Raw genomic sequence first — 22765 nt, forward strand, 5'->3', positions numbered from 1 at the left:
CGGTGTGGAAGCCCTCGGGCTTTCACACTGCAGACAATGGAGCAGCTGTTTGAGGGCGGATTGCAGGCGCTATTTTTAACGCTTTAGCGCCTCCAATACGCCCTTGGTGTGAAAGGGGTCTTACAGTGCAAGGGAACTCTGATATAAAGGGGAATGCTGCGGATCATGATCTAAGGGGGAACCTGCAGACTTTGGTGTAAAGGGGAACTCTAATGTAAGGGAGGGGGAGAGCTCTGGTGACCAAAGATTACCTTTATATCAGAGTCCACTGCATTCCCCTTTACATCAATGTTCCAACTTGCATTTAAAATGGAAACTCTAATGTGGAGGGGGCTCTGGAGGACCTTCTGCAGAGTGAGAGAGTCGCAGACATGATACAAGAGATGATCAGAGATTGCAGACTTGATACAAGAGATGATCAGAGATTGCAGACTTGATACAAGAGATGATCAGAGATTGCAGACTTGATACAAAAGATGATCAGAGACTGCAGACTTGATACAAGAGATGATCAGAGATTGCAGACATGATACAGGAGATGATCAAAGATTACAGACATGGTACAAGAGATGGTCAGAGACTGCAGACACGATACAGGAGAGGATCAGAGATTACAGACATGATCTAGGAGATGATCAGAGATTGCAGACATGGTACAAGAGATGGTCAGAGATTACAGACATGGTACAAGAGATGGTCAGAGATTACAGACATGGTACAAGAGATGGTCAGAGACTGCAGACATGATACAGGAGATGGTCAGAGACTGCAGACATGATACAAGAGATGGTCAGAGGCTGCAGACATAGTACAGGAGATGATCAGAGACTGCAGACGTGATACAGGAGATGGTCAGAGACTGTGCAGACATGACACAGGAGATGGTCAGAGGCTGCAGACATGATACAAGAGATCAGTGGCGGCTCGCAATTCTTGGAGGGGGGGGGGGGGTGCAAACAAACTGAAAAACTCTAAAAAAAAAAATCCATCAAATGCAGCCATTGTGCCCATCAAGTGCAGCCACTGTGCCCATCAAGTGCAGCCACTGTGCCCATCAAGTGCAGCCACTGTGCCCATCAAGTGCAGCCACCTTGCACAAAGTGGCATCACTAGGGTTGGTGTCACCTGGTACGGTAGAACATGGTGTCACCCCCCTGCACTTAGCAGGCTAATGTGTTGGTGTGGCTCTCCCTCCTTAACCTGCCACAATGGATGGAGCAGGGATGGGATTGGGGGGGGGGGGGGGGGAATAGAGCTGGAATGGGATTGGGGGAATGTATGGAGCCAGAATGTCCTCCCTCCCTCACCCTCTTCTTCATGCCCTCCTCCCCTCCAAGACTCACTTTTAGATTACACAGACCTCAGACCAGCGCGCCTCTTGGTACAGTGGTGTGCCTCCTTCCCTCCTCTGTGCACAGGAAAACATCACAGCACAGGAGGAGGAGGAGGGGCGGGTTCAGTTCACTCCACTCCGCAGTGCACTGTGTGTGTCAGGCAGCTGGGGAGAGATGCCAGCTGCAATGCAAAGTGGAGTGGGGTGGAGCTCGTGGCGTGCGGGAACAGAGACACCCTGCACAAGCCGCGGGCATTGCGGGAATCTGATTTGCCGGGACTCCAGGTTGAGAATGCAGGGCGGTCCCAGTGAATCATCAAGGTTGCGGTATGGGCAAATAAGGCGGCCACGAGGCCCCTGTGGGGGCGAGGCCTAAGACGACCGCCTAATTTGCCTAATTAGAGAGCCACCTCTGAGGAGAGGAGTGTGGAGGGTATGCCAGTTGGCAGTATGTACAGGAGGAGTGTGGAGGGTATGATGGGGGCAGTATGTACAGGAGAGGAATGTGGAGAGAAAGACAGTTGGCAGTATGTACAGAAGAGGAGTGTGGAGGGTATGACAGTTGGCAGCATGTACAGGAGAGGAGAGGATTGTGGAAGGTATTATGGGGGCAGTATGTACAGGAGAGGAGTGTGGAGGGTATGACAGTTGGCAGTATGTACAGGAGAGGAGTATGGAAGGTATTATGAGAGCAGTATGTACAGGAGAGAAGTGTACGACAGTGGGCAATATGTACAGGAGAGGATTGTGGGGGGTATGACAGGGGGCACTATGTACAGGAGAGGATTGTGGGGGGTATGACAGTGAGCAGTATGTACAGGAGAGGATTGTGGGGGGTATGACAAGGGGCACCATGTATTGGAGGGGAGTGTGGAGGGTATGACAGTGGAGAGTATGTACAGGAGAGGAGTGTGGAGGGTATGACAGCGGGCACTATGTACAGGAGAGAAGTGTATGACAGTGGACAGTATGTACAGGAGAGGAATGTGGCAGGTATGACAGCAAGCACAATGTACAGGAGAGGATTGTGGGGGGGGTATAACAGGGGGCACTATGTATAGGAGAGGAGTGTGGAGGGCATGACAGTGAGAAGTATGTACAGGAGAGGAGTGTGGAGGGTATGACAGCGGGCACTATGTACAGGAGAGAAGTGTATGACAGTGGGCAGTATGTACAGGAGAGGATTGTGGGGGGTATGACAGTGGACAGTATGTACAGGAGAGGAGTGTGGAGGGTATGACAGTGGGCACTATGTACAGGTGAGAAGGATGAAGGAATCTGGAAGGGTAAATTTAAAGGGTCGTGGAAGGATGTTTAGGGACTGCGTAGTGGTTAAGCGGGCCATACATGGATTGAAATTAAGCCAATTAAGCAGAGGCCAGCTATAGTCGATCTATGTATGGGCTAGCTGGTTGTACACAAGTCAATCTATTATTCGCCTTGAGTACAACCAGCCTGTCAGGTTTTTCTCAAAACAATCAGTGCTGCCAGCTATAGTTAGCAACACTGATCATTGTATTCTGTGAGTAGGGAAGGCTCCCCACTGGCTAAACACAATAACACTGCGGGAGTGATTCCCCCATCCACAGGTCAGCAGGTGAGAGGGTGTGTGGGGACAGGCTGGGGAGAGAGGTCTGTCAGCAGGGGGGTGTGAGGTGTTCATGGAGGGATATCAATTAGCGGGTGGGGGGGAGTAACTGGGAGGTGGCTAACATGGGAAGTGGCTGGGGAGTGACCTGGTTGGTGGGGAGTGTGAAATGGATGATGTGTTTCAAGTTTTTCACATTTGCGGTAATGCTTACTGCCCTCTGAAAAGTGATCTGTGGTGGATTGCTTTTCAACGAGTGGTATAGCAGCAGCTGACAGGCATTCATGAGGTGCTACTGCCACTCCTTGTTTTTTTTACATCGCTGAATGGTAGTTTTACATTGTTGGACTATGCTGCTACTGCAAGCGAGTTTGGCCTGCAGTTGCAGAGTGGCCCCATTGAAATCAATAGGCGAGTTTGACAGGCCGTGCTGCCTGTCATACTCTGCAGGCGCCAAGCTGTCCATTGAGCTCAGTGCCTCTGACAAGAAGTGAGGAGAGACTCTGTGGGCTTATCCTCTCAGTCTGCTGCAAACAGAGTGTGTCAGCTTGTATTTAAACTGGCCGCTCTGTATGTAGCTTCTGACAGGCTGCACAAGGAGTCTCGTATCTCCGGAACCATAGATGATAGGAGCCCTAAAGTTTGACCAGTGGTGGGGTAGGTCTTCAGCTACCCCTGTGACCCCTGGTCGCCGAGCCACGACCCTCGAAGTCGATAGTTTTTTTTGTTTGTTTTTTTTGTGATTTTTTTTTTTGGGCCTATCTTAAAGTGGTGTTCCACCCTAAAAAAAAAAAAAAAAAGTCATGATTGTGCCTAAAAAAAAAAAAAATAAAAAAAAACATTTATATATTTTTTTTTTCACTTACCTCTAAATGCCTGTTGCTAGGGGGTCCCTCGTAGTCTGCCTCTTCCAGTGCCTGGGCTGGTGACATCACTTCCCCCTCGGCACAGGAAGGGCTCAGCTCTGCTCCCTCCCTCCTGTCAATCATCTGGGACCCATTACAGGTCCCAGGTGACTGAGCGGCCAATCAAGGCACGCAGCGCCGCTCACGCATGTGCAGTGGGTGCCAGGCTGTGAAGCCACAGCCCGGCGCCCAAAGTTGCAATGCCGGCGCCGCTGAACGGAGGGGGAGACGAGCGGGGCTTCGATCCCCCGCATCGCTGGACCCAGGGACAGGTAAGTGTCCAATAAAAAAAGGCAGCAGCTGCAGTATTTGTAGCTGCTGACTTTTAATTTTTTTTTTTTTTTGATGGGCCCTCCTCTTTAAGGTAAGCTGCAGCTCCAATATCCCCTATGTTAATCCGGCCCTGGTCACAGGGATATGGTTCCAAAAGAGGGGCAGTCCCGCCAATTGAAGGACGTGTCCTGTGCAGATATTTGTATCAAATTTCTTCATAAAGTGATATGCTCATTCTCAAAAACCAGGGTAGTAAACGTAGCTTACCTCATTATCTTATTTTTACACAACTGAGAAGAAAAATCTACTTTTATTTCCTCTTTCACATATCAAGTTCCTCTTTGTTTTTTTTGTTTTTTTAAATTTTCTTCTGTATATACTGAACCTGCTGCGCTTATGAATAAACATCTCTCTAAAGCTAGATTTTAAGGCCAGCTGAATCCGTTCAGCATAATTCTCAGCATATTTCTTCCTCTCAGGCAGCCCAGATGCACCATACAGTCTGCCATCAACATGAAAAGTTGTGTGCCATTGGGGTTTGCAAAAAATAGAATTTTTTTTTTTTTTTGCATATGCAAAGGTCGTTTTTTTTCACCAGTTTGGTCTTTCAGTGTTTTTTTTTTTTGGTACCTATTTTAGGAGCGAATTTGTTTTATTTCAGCAGCTTGATCTCTTTGTGTGTATTAGTACTTGTTCTAGCAGGCACTAACCCTATTTCAGCAGCCTATTTTTATTTTGATGCAATTTATTATATGTTTACATAATAAATATACTTTCTTTATTTGATGTTTTGCTATGTACAGTATCTCACAAAAGTGGGTACACCCCTCACATTTTTGTAAATATTTTATTATATCTTTCATGTGACAACACTGAAGAAATGACACTTTGCTACAATGTAAAGTAGTGAGTGTACAGCTTGTATAACAGTGTAAATTTGCTGTCCTCTCAAAATAACTCAACACACAGCCATTAATGTCTAAACTGCTGGCAACAAAAGTGAGTACACCCCTAAGTGAAAATTTCCAAATTGGGCCCAATTAGCCATTTTCCCTCCCCGGTGTCATGTGACTCATTAGTGTTACAAGGTCTCAGGTGTGAATGGGGAGCAGGTGTGTTAAATTTGGTGTTATCGCTCTCACTCTCTCATACTGGTCACTGGAAGTTCAACATGGCACCTCATGGCAAAGAACTCTCTGAGGATCTGAAAAAAAAAGAATTGTTGCTGCACATAAAGATGGCCTAGGCTATAAGAAGATTGCCAAGACCCTGAAACTGAGCTGCAGCACAGTGGCCAAGACCATACAGCGGTTTAATAGGACAGGTTCCACTCAGAACAGACCTCGCCATGGTCAACCAAAGAAGTTGAGTACACGTGCTCAGTGTCATATCCAGAGGTTGTCTTTGGGAATTAGACGTATGAGTGCTGCCAGCATTGCTGCAGAGGTTGAAGGGTCAGCTTATCAGTGCTCAGACCATACGCCGCACACTGCATCAAATTGGTCTGCATGGCTGTTGTCCCAGAAGGAAGCCTCTTCTAAAGATGATGCACAAGAAAGCCCGCAAACAGTTTGCTGAAGACAAGCAGACTAAGGACATGGATTACTGGAACCATGTCCTGTGGTCTGATGAGACCAAGAGAAACTTATTTGCTTCAGATGGTTTCAAGCGTGTGCGAAGTACAGGTTGAGAAGTAGAAAGACAAGTGTGTCTTGCCTACAGTCAAGCATGGTAATGGGAGCGTCATGGTCTGGAGCTGCATGAGTGCTGCTGGCACTGGGGAGCTACAGTTCATTGAGGGAACCATAAATGTCAACATGTACTGTGACATACTAAAGCAGAGCATGACCCCTCCCTTCAGAGACTGGGCCGCAGGGCAGTATTCCAACATGATAACGACCCCAAACACACCTCCAAGATGACCACTGCCTTGCTAAAGAAGCTGAGGGTGAAGGTGTTGGACTGGCCAAGCATGTCTCCAGACCTAAACCTAGGGCTGCTTTCACACTGAGGCGCTTTACAGGTGCTATAGTGCTAAAAATACCTTATACATTCAGGTCTTTATCAAACAATAATCAGTACTCAACTTCATGGTATATCAAGTATTACAAATATCTAAATATCTAACACAATTGAGGAAAATATAGTAGCATATATGCTACAGTCAGTCATACTTGTTGGATCTAAGTTTTAATAACTTAAAAAGCAGTACAATTACAAAAGGATTAAAGTGGGTATCATCTAATGGAAAACCAATTTAGGCAAATCTTGAGTCTAGTGTTCACGTTTACAATGCTTTGCATACAGTATTTGGAAGTTAGAATCTGAGAAAATTGGATATATTCTTTGCCTAAGATAGGCATAACAGCAGCCTCATGGTTAGCACTCCTGCCTTGTGGCACTAGGATCCCTGGTTTAAATCTCTGCATGGAGTTTGCATGTTCTCCCTGTGTTTGCTTGCTTTTCCCTGGGTACTCTGCTTTTATGCTACCATTTAAAGACTGGCTGGTAAGTACAGTAAATTGGCTTTAGTATGTGTATGCATTTTAAAAAGGGACCTTAGATTGAAAGCTCCTTGAGGGCAGGGACTAATGTGAATGTATGATATGTAAAGTGTTACATAAATTAACAACACTAAATAAATACCTGTAATACATAACAATGTTAGTTTTTTTTTTTTTTTTTTTACAATTATAAAAAATTTGAATAAAGAGATTATTTAGATTAGATATGAGGAAGAGGAAGGGGAGCATTTGAGGGTGGAGATGTCAGATATTTGTAAGATTATGGGGAACTGGAGAAAGTGCAGAGAAGGGGAACCAAACTGATAAGAAGTATGGAGGAAAGATTAGAGGAACTGAATTTATTCTCTCTTGAGAAGAGGAGATTAAGGGGGAGATGATCAACATGTACAAATACATAAGTGGTCCATATAGTGAACTTGGAGTTGAGTTATTCACTTTAAGGTCATCACAGAAGACAAGGGGACAATCTTTACGTCTAGAGGAAAAAAGATTTAATCTCCAAATACGGAAAGGTTTCTTCACAGTAAGAGCTGTGAAAATGTGGAATAGACTCCCTCCAGAGGTGGTTCTGGCCAGCTCAGAATATTGCTTTAAAAAAGGTGTGGATTCTTTCCTAAATGTACATAATATAACTGAGTACTAACATTTATAGGTAAAGTTGATCCGGGGAAAATCTGATTGCCTCTCGGGAATCAGGAAGGAATTTTTTTTCCCCTGCTGTAGCAAATTGGAGAATGCTTTGCTGGGGGGTTTTGCCTTCCTCTGGATCAACTGTGGGTGAAGGATTGTGTACGTATAATGGTATTGTATTTTTTTTATGGTTGAACTGGATGGACTTGTGTCTTTTTCCAACCTGACTATCTATGTAACTATATAAGATTTTATACTTTATGGAATGACTATGAGTCATTGGGCATGTGAGGGGGTTTTTACACATTGAGGAAGGATTCCCACACATTGATACTATAACATGGGTATCTGACCATTTGAAATGTTAGTATTTGTATAAATCTTAGAAGTTCTATTGTTTATCATTTCAAGGAAATCAAAGCACCAAATTTTAACCGTTTGGGGACCAGACATTTTCAAATATTGTCCTTTTGTTTGTTCAAATGCCTATAAACATTCCAGCGTGTTTTGGGTGTCTTTAAATTCTTACCTCTTCTGGTCTTTATAATCTAACAACCTGCCAAGCACTGCTGGATGGGAACAGCTTTTCTTGTGTAGTAAAGTATGTGAACCCTTATCTTATAATTATATTATAAATAATATTACAACCAGGGCTTTTTTTTCTGGCAGAATATGGTGGAATGGAGTTCTGCCACCTCCAGCACTGGACCTGTACTTGCTGCTCTCTGCTGCCACTTGTAAACACAGAAGCCTGGCTTCTATGTCTACCATTGACAGTGCTGCTCTCCCAGCAGCCCACACAAAACCCTACCTGCCCTGCACATTCCAATAATAGCAGAGGAGGGGGCAGTGGTGTATGATAATGTAGGGGGGTGAAGAGGTGCGGTCTGCACTGGGTACTGCAATCCAGGAGGTGCTGGCAAGGCCAGAATTTCTTTCTTATGATCCTGCTTGTTTTGTTTACCTAGTGTCACTAATGCCGCGTACACACCACCGGACTTTACGACAGACTTTGTCCTGCGGACTTTGATGGACTTTACAAACGAACGGACTTGCCTACACACGATCAACCAAAGTCCGATGGATTCGTACGTGATGACGTACGACCGGACTAAAACAAGGAAGTTCATAGCCAGTAGCCAATGGCTGCCCTAGCGTCGGTTTTTGTCCGTCCGACTAGCATACAGACGAGCTGACTTTTCGACCGGACTCAAGTCCCTCAAAGATTTGAAACATGTTTCATTTCTAGGTCCGTTGAACTTTTGGGGAAAAAAAGTTCGCTGAAGCCCACACACGATCGAATTGTCCGGACTCCGGTCCGCCGAACCAAGTATGCCATAAAGTCCGGTCACGTGTACGCGGCATTAGTGCCACTAGTCCGTACAAGCACAGTATGCAAATTATTGGTCTCAGTGGGCAGAAGCAAGAGGGGTGGAGTGATCTGACAACACCCTCCTCCGGCCTAAGTTAGGCCCACCAAGAGCCAGCACACAGAAACACGCCATACACTCTCCAGGTGCCTTCCTCTTTTCTCCCCTCCACAACTACATTCTCTGATATTGCAGATGCAAAACTTGAAAGCTGGATATACAATGACAAGCATACTGTGTATGCAATATTCTTGTTTGGCTTTTGGAGAAAATTACCGTATTTATCAGCGTATAACACGCACAGGTGTATAACACGCACATTAATTTTAAGAGGGAAGTTTCAGGAAAATTTTTTTTATTTTAAATAAGGAACTTTGAAGCAAAATAAAGGTCAGTGCCCATCTGCAGTCTCACCATTGCCATCAATACAGCCTGATCAATGCCATCTGCAGCCTCACAAGTGCCATTAATGCAGCCTTATTAGTCCACATCAATGCAGCAGCCTCACCATTGCCATCAATGCAGCAGCCTCACCATTGCCATCAATGCAGCAGCCTCACCATTGCCATCAATGCAGCTTGATCCATGCCCATCTGCAGCCTAGAGGGGACAGGGAGAGGGGCGGCCCAGGAGACGGGACTTCCTTTTACAGAGGCCGCCAAGTAAACAGGAGATTCTCACTGTATGTAATCTGACAGCGCTCATCCCGACCCCCCCCCCCTTCCTGTCCCGGTCCTCTCCGAGGCATCTAAAATTGAAGTATTGGCGTATAACACGCACATGCTATTTGCACCCAATTTTTAGGGTGAAAAGTGAGTGTTATACACCAATAAATACAGTACATCTATCCGATAAAACACTAATGCCGCGCACACACGATTGGAATTTCGGCCAGCAAAAGACCGATGAGAGCTTTTCGTCGGAAAATGCAATTGTGTGTATGCTCCATCGGATTTTTGCTGGCCGAATTCCAGCCAGCAAAAGATTGAGAGCATGTTCTTAATTTTTCGGTCGGAAAAAGTTCCTATCCGAAAATGCGATCGCCTGTGGCAATTCCGACGCGCAAATTCCTACGCATGCTCGGAAACAATTGGACGCATGCTCGGAAGCATTGAACTTCATTTTCTCGGCTCGTCGTAGTGTTGTACGTCACCTCGTTCCTGGCGGTCGAAAGTTCAGCGAACTTTTGTGTGACCGTGTGTATGCAAGGCAAGCTTGAGCGGAATTCCATCGGCAAAGCCATCATATCTTTTTCCGACGAGAAGTCTGATCGTGTGTACGCGGCATTAGGCTAGGTTCACTTGCATGCAGGTGCGGGGCTGTGTGTAAATTTCACACTCTCACACTCATAGCAAAAAAACATGTTGCTGTTAGCAGATGCTTAGAGGTGCCATTAATTCCTAATGGTGCCCACACACACTGAAAACTGCAATACGTTTTTGCGTGCTGGGAAACGCATATCACTATGTGGTTTCCCTGCAGCTGCAATTTTAGTGCTTGGTGGCCCACTTTTATTTAAAGAAAAAGTTCAAAAGCAACTTACTCTTATTTTTGCAGGGGCTTGCAAGTGCAACACTTCAAAAGTTAATCAGTAGTAAGCCTGGTGGCTTCTTCTTGCAGTATCACTGCTCTGGCCTCAAGCCTAGGTCCTTTGTCTGTTCCTTCAAACTGTCCCACAGCACCACTGTGCTCACGCACAACCTCTCTATCGCAGCTCCTTGCTGCATTGGCCCATGCTCTGAACTCTGGGCAGGGCACATCCTGTCTCCCAGGTGGAGCCCTGAACTAAAAACAGCCCCTTGATTACAAAGGCTGTGTGCACCTGCACACACCGCCTGCTGGTCCCCAGTAAAACCTATACCCAGAGTTAGAGGCTTTGGCCCTCCCAAGACTCTTGGAATTATCCAGATTTCTGAACCCAATCTGCGAGTTACAAAACCCAGAGAAAACTGAAAACCCAATTTTATTTGCTTTACCAACATTCTGGAGCCTCTCGATCTGCATCCATGAGAACCCTATGTGATCTTTAATCCTACACTCCTGACAGTTCATAAACCTTAAAGTGATACTAAAGCCTCATTTTTTTTTCTTTAAAAATAACAAACATGTTATACTTGCCTGCTCTGAGCAGTGGTTTTGCACAGAGCAGCCCAGATCCTCCTCTTCTCGGGTCCCTCGCCGGCTCTCTTGGCCCCTCCCTCCTGTTGAGTGCCCGCACAGCAAGCAGCTTGCTATGGGGGCACCGGAGCCATTTGTCCATTCAGACACAGAGTCGTGGTTCGGCCCCGCCCCCTCTCTCTCCTGATTGGCTAACTGATTTTGGTTGACAGCAGCAGGAGCCAATAGGGCCAGAAGAACTGGCTGAAATTCACTCTGTATATGGACAAAATTACTCTTTCCCACTCTATCCAAAAGAAGAAGAAAAAAGTTTTGCCTTTACATTCACTTTAAACAAGGTTCCCGAAATCTTTCAGCTCATCGACTCCTTTTCTAGGATTCAGATTGTTCATCAACCCCAAACATTCATTACATGAAAATAAATGAATACTACTTTAAATAATACCCTGTTTCCCCTAAAATAAGACCTAGCGTGATTGTCGGTGATGGCTGCAATATAAGCCCTACCCCCCAAATAAGCCCTAGTTAAAGTCCTTGTAGGTCTTATTTTCAGGGTAGGGGTTATTTTCAGGGAAACAGGGCAGGGCTTATTTGGGGGGTAGAGCTTATATTGCAGCCATCACTGACAATCACGCTAGGTCTTATTTTCGGGGAAAAAGGGTAGTACCACTAACAATAATAAAAATAATGACTTTAAAAATATAAGATTTAACAGTCCTTTCACATTCTGAAAATGTTGATATCATTAATGGGACTAGGGACTAATGTGGAGCTCTTCAAAGACCTAAAAATTTTACAGCATAATTGATCTCAACCAACCTTCCATCATTGACTACCTAATGACCCACATTTTATTGCCCCTTGGATAGTCCCATTGACCCTTGGAGTCAATAATGAACACTATGGGGAACCCTGCTTTAAAATAAGCCTTATATAAGACTTCATAAAAAATAGGTCATGTTTGAAATATGAAAAATATAGAACTTAACATTCCTTTATAACTGAAAATATTGATATCGTTATTGAGACTAGGAAATAGCATGGAGCTCTCCAGAGACCTCAAAATATTAATTTAACTCAATCCACCTTCTGTCATTTACTGACCACATATTGACCCACATTTGATTGCCCCTTGGATAGTCCCATTGACTCTTGGGGGTCAATATTCACCACTTTGGGGAACCCTGCTTAAAATAAACCTTTTTATAAGAAATTATATTTCTACTGTTTATGGGGAAATATGTGGCCTATAACTAAACATAGAAAAATTGCCTCTTTGCCTCTGCTGCTTACAGATACAGGTCTACTGTGCTTAATCCTAAGGCTCTGTTCATACCTAGGCATTTTTAGAGCTGAGGCTTACAGCAGAAAAACACCCAAAAACGCCTAACAAGACAAATCCCATCTATTTCAATGGCCCCTGTTCACATCTGAGTGTTCTGTCACCTGAAGCAAAATGCCCATCGCTCAAAAAAGTACAGGAGCTTCTTTTTTGGCAGATTACAGGCGTTTTCTGCTTCTTACATTGGTGACCTTTTGACCTGAACAAAATCGTAGCAAAAATCGCTGGAAAATCACGGCAAAATCGTGGCAAAAAAATCGCCACAAAAATCATGCCACTTTCTGCCTGAAAATGATACGCTCAGGTGTGAATGCAGCCTTAAGCTGGACCCGCATTACTGCCCCCAATCCCCTCCAGCTCAAATCCTCTCTCTCCTCATATGCCCACAGCACAAATCACAAACCCCCCCCTCGCCAAAAAAAAAAAAAACTTTCCCCTCCTAGCACAAATCCTTTACCCCTCAAATTTCCCCTCCGAGTGCAAATCCTCTCCACCCCACTCCAAATCCCACCCTTTAGCACAAATCCCCCCCCCCCCTCTAATTTTCTCTACTAGCATAAATCCCTCACCCCAAAAAAAGTCCCCTCTTAGCACAAATCCCCCCCTCCCAGTTTTTAGCACAAATCCCCCCTCCTAGCACAAAACCTCTTCCTCCATCCCCCCTCTCAACACAACTCCCCCCAAATCACCACTCCTAGCGCACCTCCTGAAATTTCCCCTCCTAGAACAATTCTTACCCCCTGACCCCCCCCCCGCCCCCCCAATTGCCCCTCCCAACACAAATTCCCTCCACACAATCTCCTCGAGGTTCCCCCCCTAACCTTAAATGATACTACAGTGACCACTACAGTGTCCCTGCACACCAGCACAATGTACAAGCTTCATCTCGAATAGAAGTGTCCCTTGTGATTCAATAAGGTGCTGTCAAGAGTGCCGACAATGCCTGTCCTTTCCGTCCCTCCTCCATTCATAGAAGCTGTAATGTAGCTTCCAGCAATGAGCAGCACTCTATGAATAAAGGATGGGCAGATAAATGAATGTTCTGCTTATTCCTCCATTCATAGAGCACGTTTCATTGCAGGAAGCTACAGTACAGCTTGTATGAATGAAAGAGAAGGGCAGGCATAGTTGTCACTCTTGAGAGTGCCTATAACAGGACCAGCAGCTCATATTAAAGTATATGTAAACCCTCATCTTGTAAAACACCTCATTCAGTTTAAAATAGAAATGAAAACATTTGTACATATGTATAAAAAAAGCATTATAATTACCTTTTTCTCTAAGTGATCACATGACCTCTGCATAAGAAGCTCAGGGAGGAGAAACAGCAGCATACTCATCTTTCCAGTGAATGGCTGTACAGGGGGGGGGGTCAGGCAGGACAAGTCTGATCATTGGAGAGCAGGCTGAGTTTCCAGCACAGCTAGAGAACTGACCATGCTGTGCTCTCCTGCCTAGTGTGGTCAGTTTTTAATAGGAAAACAGAGAGACTGACAGCAACTCCAGAGATTTCACACAAGGCAGCATTACAAAGAGGACAGCATACTTTTTCATAAAAGTACATGGTACAGCACGTACATATCAGGAATATGAAATGTTTACATATTCTTTAACCACTTCAGCCCCCCCGGAAGGTTTCACCCCCTTAATGACCAGAGCATTTTTTCTGATTCGGCACTGCGTCGCTTTAACTGACAATTGCGCAGTCGTGCGACGTTGTACCCAAACAAAATCGATGTCCTTTTATAGTACATATCCAAAAAAAAAACAAATTTATTCATCAGTTTAGGCTGATATATATTCTTCTACATATTTTTGGTAAAAAAAAAATCTCAAAAGGCGTACATTGATTGGTTTGCACAAAAGTTATCACGTCTACAAACTACGGGATCGATTTAGGGACTATTCTTTTTTTTAATTGTTTTTACTGGTAATGGCGGCAATCTGCGATTTTTTTTTTTTTAGCGGGAGTGCGACATTGCGGCGGACAAATCTGACCCCACATGACACTTTTTGGGGACCAGTGACATTATTACATTGATCAGTGCTATAAAAATGACACTGGCAGGGAAGGGGTTAACACTAGGGGGGATCAAGGGGTTAACTGTGTTCCCTAGGTATGTTCCCTAGGTGTGTTCTAACTGTAGGGGGGGGTGGGCTTACCGAAACATGACAGAGATCACTACTCCCGATCACTGGGAGCAGTAGATCCCTGTCATGTCACTAGGCAGAACGGGGAAATGGCATTTTACATAGGAAGTTCCCCGTTCTGCCTCTCCTCACCACGATCGAGTCTGCGGGAGACCCGCAGGCACAATCCCACGGCGTGCACGTGCCCGCTATCCCGCTTTTACAGACTGACGTACAGGTACGTCAGTTTGCGCAGGAGTGCCATTCTTCCAACGTATATCGGCGTGAGCCGGTCGGCAAGCGGTTAACCTCCGCTGTACTAGAACTTTATCTCTGTGGGGGTATGGAGGGAGGGGGGTTTAGAGCAGCCTTTTTCAACCAGGGTGCCTTGAGGTTTCTTCAGGGGTGCCTTGGCAAAATGCCTAACAAATGATCAAAAATAGTTTACAAGCCAGCAGGTGGATTAAGTTAGTTACACAAAGCCCCGGGTTTTCATTATGCACCATTATGACTTTCTAGACACTGGCATCCCAACAACCAATGACGTCATCAGTTGATAAGGAGGATGTCTGTTGCCTCCACAGCATATTTGTTTGACCCTCCTGTGCCCCTCTCCCTCAGCACTGGGGTCACATTAGCTGACTGATGGAGAAAATTGAGGGAGAAGAGAAACACTGGCATACTAGTCAGTACCAGTGTGCAAAAAGTGTATTTGCTTTGGAAGAATAAATCACCTCTAAGGCCCCTTTCACACTTGGGGCGGTGCCGGTGCTGTCGTTAAAACGGCGCTATTTTTAGCGCCGCTTTACTGTCGTTTTAGTGGCTTGGTTTTAACCCCTGCTAGCGGACGAAAAAGGGTTAAAACAGCCACAAAGCGCCGCTGCGGCGGCTCTTTGCCGACGTTATACCCGTGCTGCCCCATTGATTTCAAAGGGCAGGAGCGGTGAAGGAGCGGTGTATACACTGCTCCAAAGATGCTGCTTGCAGGAATTTTTTTAACATCCTGCAAGCACACCGCTCCAGTGTGAAAGCCCTCAGGCTTTCACACTGGAGACACAGGAGAGGCGCTTTACAGGCACTATGTAGCCGCTATTTTTAGCGATGTAGTGCCTGCAAAGTGCCCCAGTGTGAAAGGGGTCTAAGGTTGGGTGTCCTACGTGTGGATGTTGCTGCATTGTGTAAAACTATTAGAATAGTTTTTTACATTTTAGAATGGGGTGCCTCGAGATTGTCCATAAATTTAAAGGGTGCCTTGAGATTGTCCATATTTTTAACCGCTTCAGCCCTGGAAGATTTTACCCCCTTCCTGACCAGAGCACTTTTTGCGATTCGGCACTGCGTCGCTTTAACTGACAACTGCGCCCTCGTGCGACGTTGCACCCAAATAAAATTGACATCCTATTTTTCCCACAAATAGAACTTTCTTTTGGTGGTATTTGATCACTTTGTGATTTTTATTTTTTGCGCTATAAACAAAAAAAGAGCGACAATTTTGAAAAAAAAACGCAATTTTTTTTACCTTTTGCTATAATAAATATTTATATATATAATATATAAGGGTGCCTTTGAGATTGTCTAAAATTTTAAAGGGTGCCTTGAGATTGTCCATAATTTTAACGGTCGCCTTGAGATTGTCTATAATTTTAAAGGGCGCCTTGAGATTGTCCATAATTTTAACGGTCGCCTTGAGATTGTCTATAATTTTAAAGGGAGCCTTGAGATTGTCCATAATTTTAAAGGGTGCCTTGAGATTGTCCATAATTTTAAAGGGCGCCTTGAGATTGTCCATAATTTTAAAGGGCGCCTTGAGATTGTCTATAATTTTAAAGGGTGCCTTGAGATTGTCCATAATTTTAAAGGGCGCCTTGAGATTGTCTATAATTTTAAAGGGTGCCTTGAGATTGTCCATAATTTTAAAGGGCGCCTTGAGATTGTCCATAATTTTAAAGGGCGCCTTGAGATTGTCCATAATTTTAAAGGGCGCCTTGAGATTGTCTATAATTTTAAAGGGTGCCTTGAGATTGTCCATAATTTTAAAGGGCGCCTTGAGATTGTCTATAATTTTAAAGGGTGCCTTGAGATTGTCCATAATTTTAAAGGGCGCCTTGAGATTGTCCATAATTTTAAAGGGCGCCTTGAGATTGTCCATAATTTTAAAGGGAGCCTTGAGATTGTCTATAATTTTAACGGGCGCCTTGAGATTGTCTATAATTTTAAAGGGTGCCTTGAAATTGTCCATAATTTTAAAGGATGCCATGAGATTGTCTAAAATTTTAAAGGGTGCCTTGAGATTGTCTATAATTTTAAAGGGTGCCTTGAGATTGTCTATAATTTTAAAGGGTGCCTTGAGATTGTCTATAATTTTAAAGGGTGCCTTGAGATTGTCCATAATTTTAAAGGATGCCATGAGATTGTCTAAAATTTTAAAGGGTGCCTTGAGATATTTTATCATTTTAAAAGGTGCCTTGAGATGGCCTATAATTTTAAAGGGTGCCTTAACTGAAAAAAAGGTTGAGAAACACTGGTGGTTTAGAGGACTGAGGACTGAAGACTTGAAGGGAGCAGCCACCAGCACAAGGGACACTTTGCATTCAATGTATGTGCCAATTTAAAAAAAATAATTAAACTTCGGCTTCTTCTGATGACATGTAATTTATTCATTCAGACCCGAGTAACTCACAATCATATGACATGCAACACTGCACTTCTGCGAATTCTTTAGAAATCTATTGCAGGTGTCTGGAAACTACCCCATTCAGAAATGAGGAAGAAACATAAGACTTAACCCTTTATAGAATCAGCACTATATACACACTTTACTGTCTTACAGAACAGGTTTGCAGTTCTTAACTGTTCACAATAAAATAACTACAGAAATGACAATAAGGCATTATTGGCATGTCTCACCTGGTAGTAGCGGCTACATAGGACAAGCAGTAACATCCACCAAGTCATTGTGACACGGGGTCCCGTGGCGGTATGAAGACAGAAGACCCAGGAACTCCTACAACAGTATAATCCCAGAATCACAAGGAGTTAAAGGGTCTGGTTACAGGAATGGAAGACTGTAGCAATACACAGAAGTGGTTCATTAGTATACACACAACCAGCTATTGTACTAAGAGAACACAGAGATCACCTATAGCACAGACCTGGAATGAAAGCTGTCAGCGTGGTTATTGTGTCACCAAAGCTCCTGCTTATAAGGACCCGCCCAAATTCCCGAAAGTGAAACTAGGGAACCACAGGGAAGCCAGCATAGGGGATTTCCGTAAGAGACGCTCACACAGATGTCCCATGATCCATTTAGAAGAAAGAGAAAAAGAAAGCAGATTTTTTTTTTGTTTTAAAGGGGTATTAATTCCAAAAGCAAAAATGTTAAATATTGAAGCTTAGCAATTTTTAGATGTGATGATTGCATTATTATTGTTTTGTTTTATTTTCCTTTATTTTCTGTCAATGATCCTGCCTGTTAGGACACGTTTACATAAGCGTTGTTTGACATTGACAGGAGGCATTATGCCGCATCCACCGAGTTCCACCTAAAAAAAAAAATTCATTAATGGGCATGAAAAAAAAAAAAAAAAAATTTGGAAATTTTTTTTTTTTTTACTTGCCTTACTTTTATGCCTTATGGCTTACTTTTTATGCCTGTTGCTATGTGGTCCCTCGAAATCTGCCTCCTTCAGCGCCTGGGCTCCTGACGTCACTTCCCTCAGCGCAGAAAGGGAGATCACCTCTCCCCCCTCCCTCTAGGCAATCATCTGGGACACGTGACAAGTCCCCAGATGATTGCGCGGCCAGTCGCGGAGCGCGCATGCGCATTAGGTGCCCAGTTGTGAAGTCACAGCCGGGCGGCCACAGTTAAAATGCCGGCGCTGCCAAGCAGAGCGGGGGGGGGGGGGACGAGCAGGGCTTCGATCCCCCTGCATCGCTGGACCCTCGGATTATTAAAAGTCAACAGCTGCAGTATTTGTAGCTGATGACTTTTTTTTTTTAAGCGGAACTCCGCTTCAACTCCTAAAATTGTAGAAAATTACCCCAATTGGGACTTTTAGGCTCCTTGCACACTGGACATTATAAAATAACGTTATAAAAACACAAGTAGCTTTGCAGTGAGGCTCCATGCACATTGGAGCTCAAAAAAGCTTATTCTGGACACCAGATTGCTGGCAAAAAACCCTGGTTGAAAAACACAATTCTAACAGCGTTTTGTATCAGCGTTTATGCACGTTTCTTAGCGTTAGCGTTTATGGGCGTTTTGAATAAAAATACACAGAGGACACTCCAAAAATCCCACAATGCATTCCCAATTTCCCACAATGCATTGAAAAAAAATGGAAAGCCGAACGCTTATTAACGCGCATTTATGCGCGTTTATCAGCATTTGGCGTCTTTTAGCATTTTTTGTGGTCAGAAATACGGCACTTTGAATGCGATTTTAGGCACCATGCACACTGGAGCTCATAAACGGCCATTTTTTATAGTTTGGGCGTTTTTTTTAACAGTCCATAAACTCCACTCTATGTTATCCTATGTGTCCATGCACGCATGGACGTTTTTTAGCTTTTTTCAGCAGTGGAGTTTATGGGCTCTTCTATGAACGAATCGCATTCAAAGTGCCGTTTTTCTGACCACAAAAAAAGCTAAGAGACGCTAAACGTTTTTGAACTTTTATCAGCAGTGGAGTTTATGGGCTGTTTCCTGAACGCCATAAATTCGCATTCAGGAGTCGTTTTTCTGACCACAAAAAAACGGCAAACGCTGATAAACGTTGATAAACACACAAAAACGTGTCTCATCAGCGTTTTTGATCCATTAAAAAAAACAAAAAAAAACAACAAAAAAAAACAATTGAAAAAATTTTAAACGCTATTGCAAAAACGTTAAAAAACGTTGAAGGACTCACTGCAAAGCTACTGGCGTTTTATAACGTTATTGTAATGTCCAGTGCGCACGAGGCCTTAAGATATATAACAAAAATGCAAAAAGTATGGAATTTATTTATTTTTTTAGTAGTATTGATAAAATAAGGTTGACCACATGGTCTGAACTACATTACATCATAAAATCCATCACATGAGGACATCAAACATACATATACTTAGAGCACCCTAAACCTCGGATCAATTACAACATCATTTTGGCCCCGATAAGGTGAAGGGCCAAAATTCTTGTGGATGTTCACCGAGCAACCCAACTTTTATGTTAAATTTTTGTTATATATCTTTACAGTTTTTTCACATCCTGCCTTAAAAGTCCCAATTGGATTAATCATTTTCTACAATTAAATGTGCTCGGGATGTTGGCAGAAGGTTTACCTCCTCCAGGACTGCGTAACTTTAACTGACAATTGCGCAGTCGTGCGACGTTCATTTTTCCCACAAATAGAGCTTTCTTTTGGTGGTATTTGATCACCTCTGCGGTTTTTATTTTTTACGCTATAAACAAAAAAAGACAATTTTGAAAAAAAATAATGTTTTTTACTTTCTGCTATAAAACAAATCCAATAAAAAAAAATGTGAAAATCGAATTTCTTCATCAATTTAGGCCAATATGTATTCTGCTACATATTTTTTTGTAAAAAAAAATCCCAATAAGCGTATATTGATTGGTTTGCGCAAAAGTTATAACATCTATAAACTATGGGATATTTTTTATGGAATTTTTATTTATTTTATATTTTTTACTAGTAATGTCGGTGATCAGCGACTTATAGCGGGACTGCGACATTGCGGCGGACAAATGGGACACTTTTGATACTTTCTGGGGACCAGTGACTCCAATACAGTGATCAGTGCTAAAAATTTGCACTGTCACTGTACTAATGACACTGACTGGAAAGGGGTTAACATCAGGGGCAATCATAGGGTTAAATGTGTTCCCTGTGAGCGCTTTCTAACTGTGGAAAGACAGAGATCCATGTTCCTGCTTAGCAGAAACACAGGATCTCTGTCTTCCCTACTAACAGAATGGCGATCTGCCTTGTTTACATCTGCCTCTGTCGGGAACAATCCACGGGTCCCAGCGGGCATCGGGTCCGCCGAACCCACCGATTAGGCTCCCGCTGTGTCCAATCAGTGCCCGGAAGTGCAAAATCACATACCTGTATGTGATTTTGTACAGAACAGCCACCACCCCGCAGTACATATACGTGGGGTGGTCAGGCAAGAGGTTAAAGTGGACCTAAAAAATATATTTTTTAAATTGCGAGCAGGTATTCTTTTTATTGTAGGAATGACAGTGTCTTTTTTGCAGTAAAATAAACCTACCTGTCTGCTCGCAGCCTTTCTTAAAATGTACACTGAGCTGTGCATGCGCAGCATACATTCGAGTGATGTGCCTGTGTGGCAGGATGACTGAACTCCTGCGCATACTAATGAAAATGGCCAACTACCAGCACTTGGATGAAGCAAGGGAGAAGATGCCGGAGTGGAGCCCTGCGGGCGTCAGATCGTTAAAGCCAACAAAAGAGCCTGCCTGGTTGCAGCTTTCTTGTTTTGTAACTCACATTGGGCAGATTTTATTCCCATAGAAATTAATGGAAACTCGCCATTTGCGTGTTTTTGTGCGCATTTGCGCAATTTTCTGCTCAAATAAAAAACTTTGAAAATAAATAAATAAAAAATAGAAATTATTTATGAATACATAAATGTAAAATAAATATACAAATAACTAAACATCATCATTAATAGATAATACATCAAATATATTAATAATATGTAATAATACATAAATAAATAATAATTAACCCTGACCTTAAAAAATATTAAATGAATACATTAGTAGTGGTATTAATAATAATAAAATATTAATACACAAACAAAATATTATTAATAATATGATTATTATCATTATTATTAATAATAATAATAATGTATTTATTTTGTGTTAGGGTGTTTAGTTACTTATTGTATTATTATTATTATTATTATTATTATTATTATTTAAGGGCTAGGTTTGAGGTTAGGGGTTAATTATTTATTATTGCATAGTATTAATTTATTGTATTTATTTATGATTTTTTTTATTTATTTGTGTATTTATTTATTCATGATGTAGTAGTAGTAGTAGTATAACCCTACCAAAAATAAATATATTAAATAACCCTAACATTAACTCTAACCCCTTTACTTTAAAGTGGAGTTCCACCCAAAAAAAAAAAAAAAAATCATTAATGTGCATGAAAAAAAAATAAATAAAAAAAAAAAATTTGGAGAATTTTTTTTTTTTTACTCACCTTTTTAATGCCTGTTGCTAGGGGGTCCCTCGTAATCTGCCTCCTTCGGTGCCTGGGCTCCTGAAGTCACTTCCCTCGGTGCAGGAAGGGAGATCAGCTCTCCCCCCCTCCCTCTAGGCAATCATCTGGGACATGTGACAGGTCCCAGATGATTGCGCGGCCCAGTCATGGCGCGCAGCTCGCGCATGAGCAGTGTGTGCCCGGCTGTGAAGCCACAGCCAGGCGACCAGTTAAAATGCCGGCGCCGCCGGGCGGAGGGGGGATGAGCGGGGCTTCGACCCCCACCGCATCACTGGACCCTGTAATTATTAAAAGTCAGCAACTGCAGTATTTGTAGCTGCTGATCTTAATTTTTTTTTTTTTTTTTATAGTGGGAATTCTGCTTTAACCACTTCAGCCCCGGAAGATTAGGCTGTTGAATGACCAGGCCATTTTTTGTGATTCAGCACTGCATCGCTTTAACTGACAATTGCGCGCGATCGTGCGACGTCGCACCCAAACAAAATTGACGTCCTTTTTTCCCCACAAATAGAGCTTTCTGTTGGTGGTATTTGATCGCCTCTGTGGTTTTTATTTTTTGCACTATAAACAAAATAAGAGCAACAATTTTGAAAAAACACAATGTTTTGTACTTTTTGCTATAATAAATTATCCCCAATTTTTTTAAAAAAGCAAATTTTTTCTCAGTTTAGGCCGATATGTATTCTTCTACATATTTTTGGTAAAAAAAAAATTAAGCTTATTGATTGGTTTGCACAAAAGTTATAGCGCCTACAAAATAGGGGATAGATTTATAGCATTTTTATTATTATTTTTTTTACTAGTAATGGCAGCTATCTGCCATTTTTATCGTGACTGCGACATTATTATATTATATTGGCATTTATACAGCGATCAATGCTATAAAACATGCATTGATTACTGTATAAATGTCACTGGCGGTGAAGGGGTTAACTATGGGAGGTGATTCTAACTGAAGGGGGAGGGGACTGACTGGAGGAAGTGACGGATCGTGGTTGCTAGCTAATAGGAACACACGATCTGTCACTCCTGTCAGAACAGAACAGGGATGTGTGTGTTTACACAGACTCGTCCCTGTTCTGTGTCTCCTGCTCACGATCGCTCGTGGTGTGAATGCAGCCTAAGGGGGAACTCTTGTTGTAACTACTGAAAACGCGTTAGCTGGAGTTCAGCTTTAATTTGTTAGTCAATAAATCTGTTAGTAAATCTAACACTATGATCTCCTCAGATTAATCATGCTGCAGTCCAAAGGTGTCTCCATTGCTCCTGATTCTACCCTAAGACAAGAAG

General features: G+C 43.1%; 1 protein-coding gene across 3 annotated transcripts in view; it reads right to left on the reverse strand.

Annotated features, from left to right (window-relative positions):
- Window positions 1-17499, reverse strand: part of CD40 (CD40 molecule) — a 152751-nt gene extending 135252 nt beyond the window's left edge. For 2 of the 3 annotated variants that reach the window (XM_073606254.1, XM_073606251.1), the window contains exons 1-2: window positions 17367-17499; window positions 17122-17279 (exon numbers count right to left, since the gene is read on the reverse strand). In XM_073606254.1, coding sequence (XP_073462355.1) covers window positions 17122-17169 — 48 coding nt within the window. In that variant the 5' untranslated portion in view covers window positions 17170-17279; window positions 17367-17499. The remainder of the gene's footprint in view (window positions 1-17121; window positions 17280-17366) is intronic. The other variant, XM_073606252.1, reaches the window with a different exon arrangement.
- Between the last annotated feature and the right edge of the window lie 5266 nt (window positions 17500-22765).

Source organism: Aquarana catesbeiana, linkage group LG12, assembly GCF_042186555.1.
Source record: "Aquarana catesbeiana isolate 2022-GZ linkage group LG12, ASM4218655v1, whole genome shotgun sequence".
Taxonomy (NCBI): Eukaryota; Metazoa; Chordata; class Amphibia; order Anura; family Ranidae; genus Aquarana; species Aquarana catesbeiana.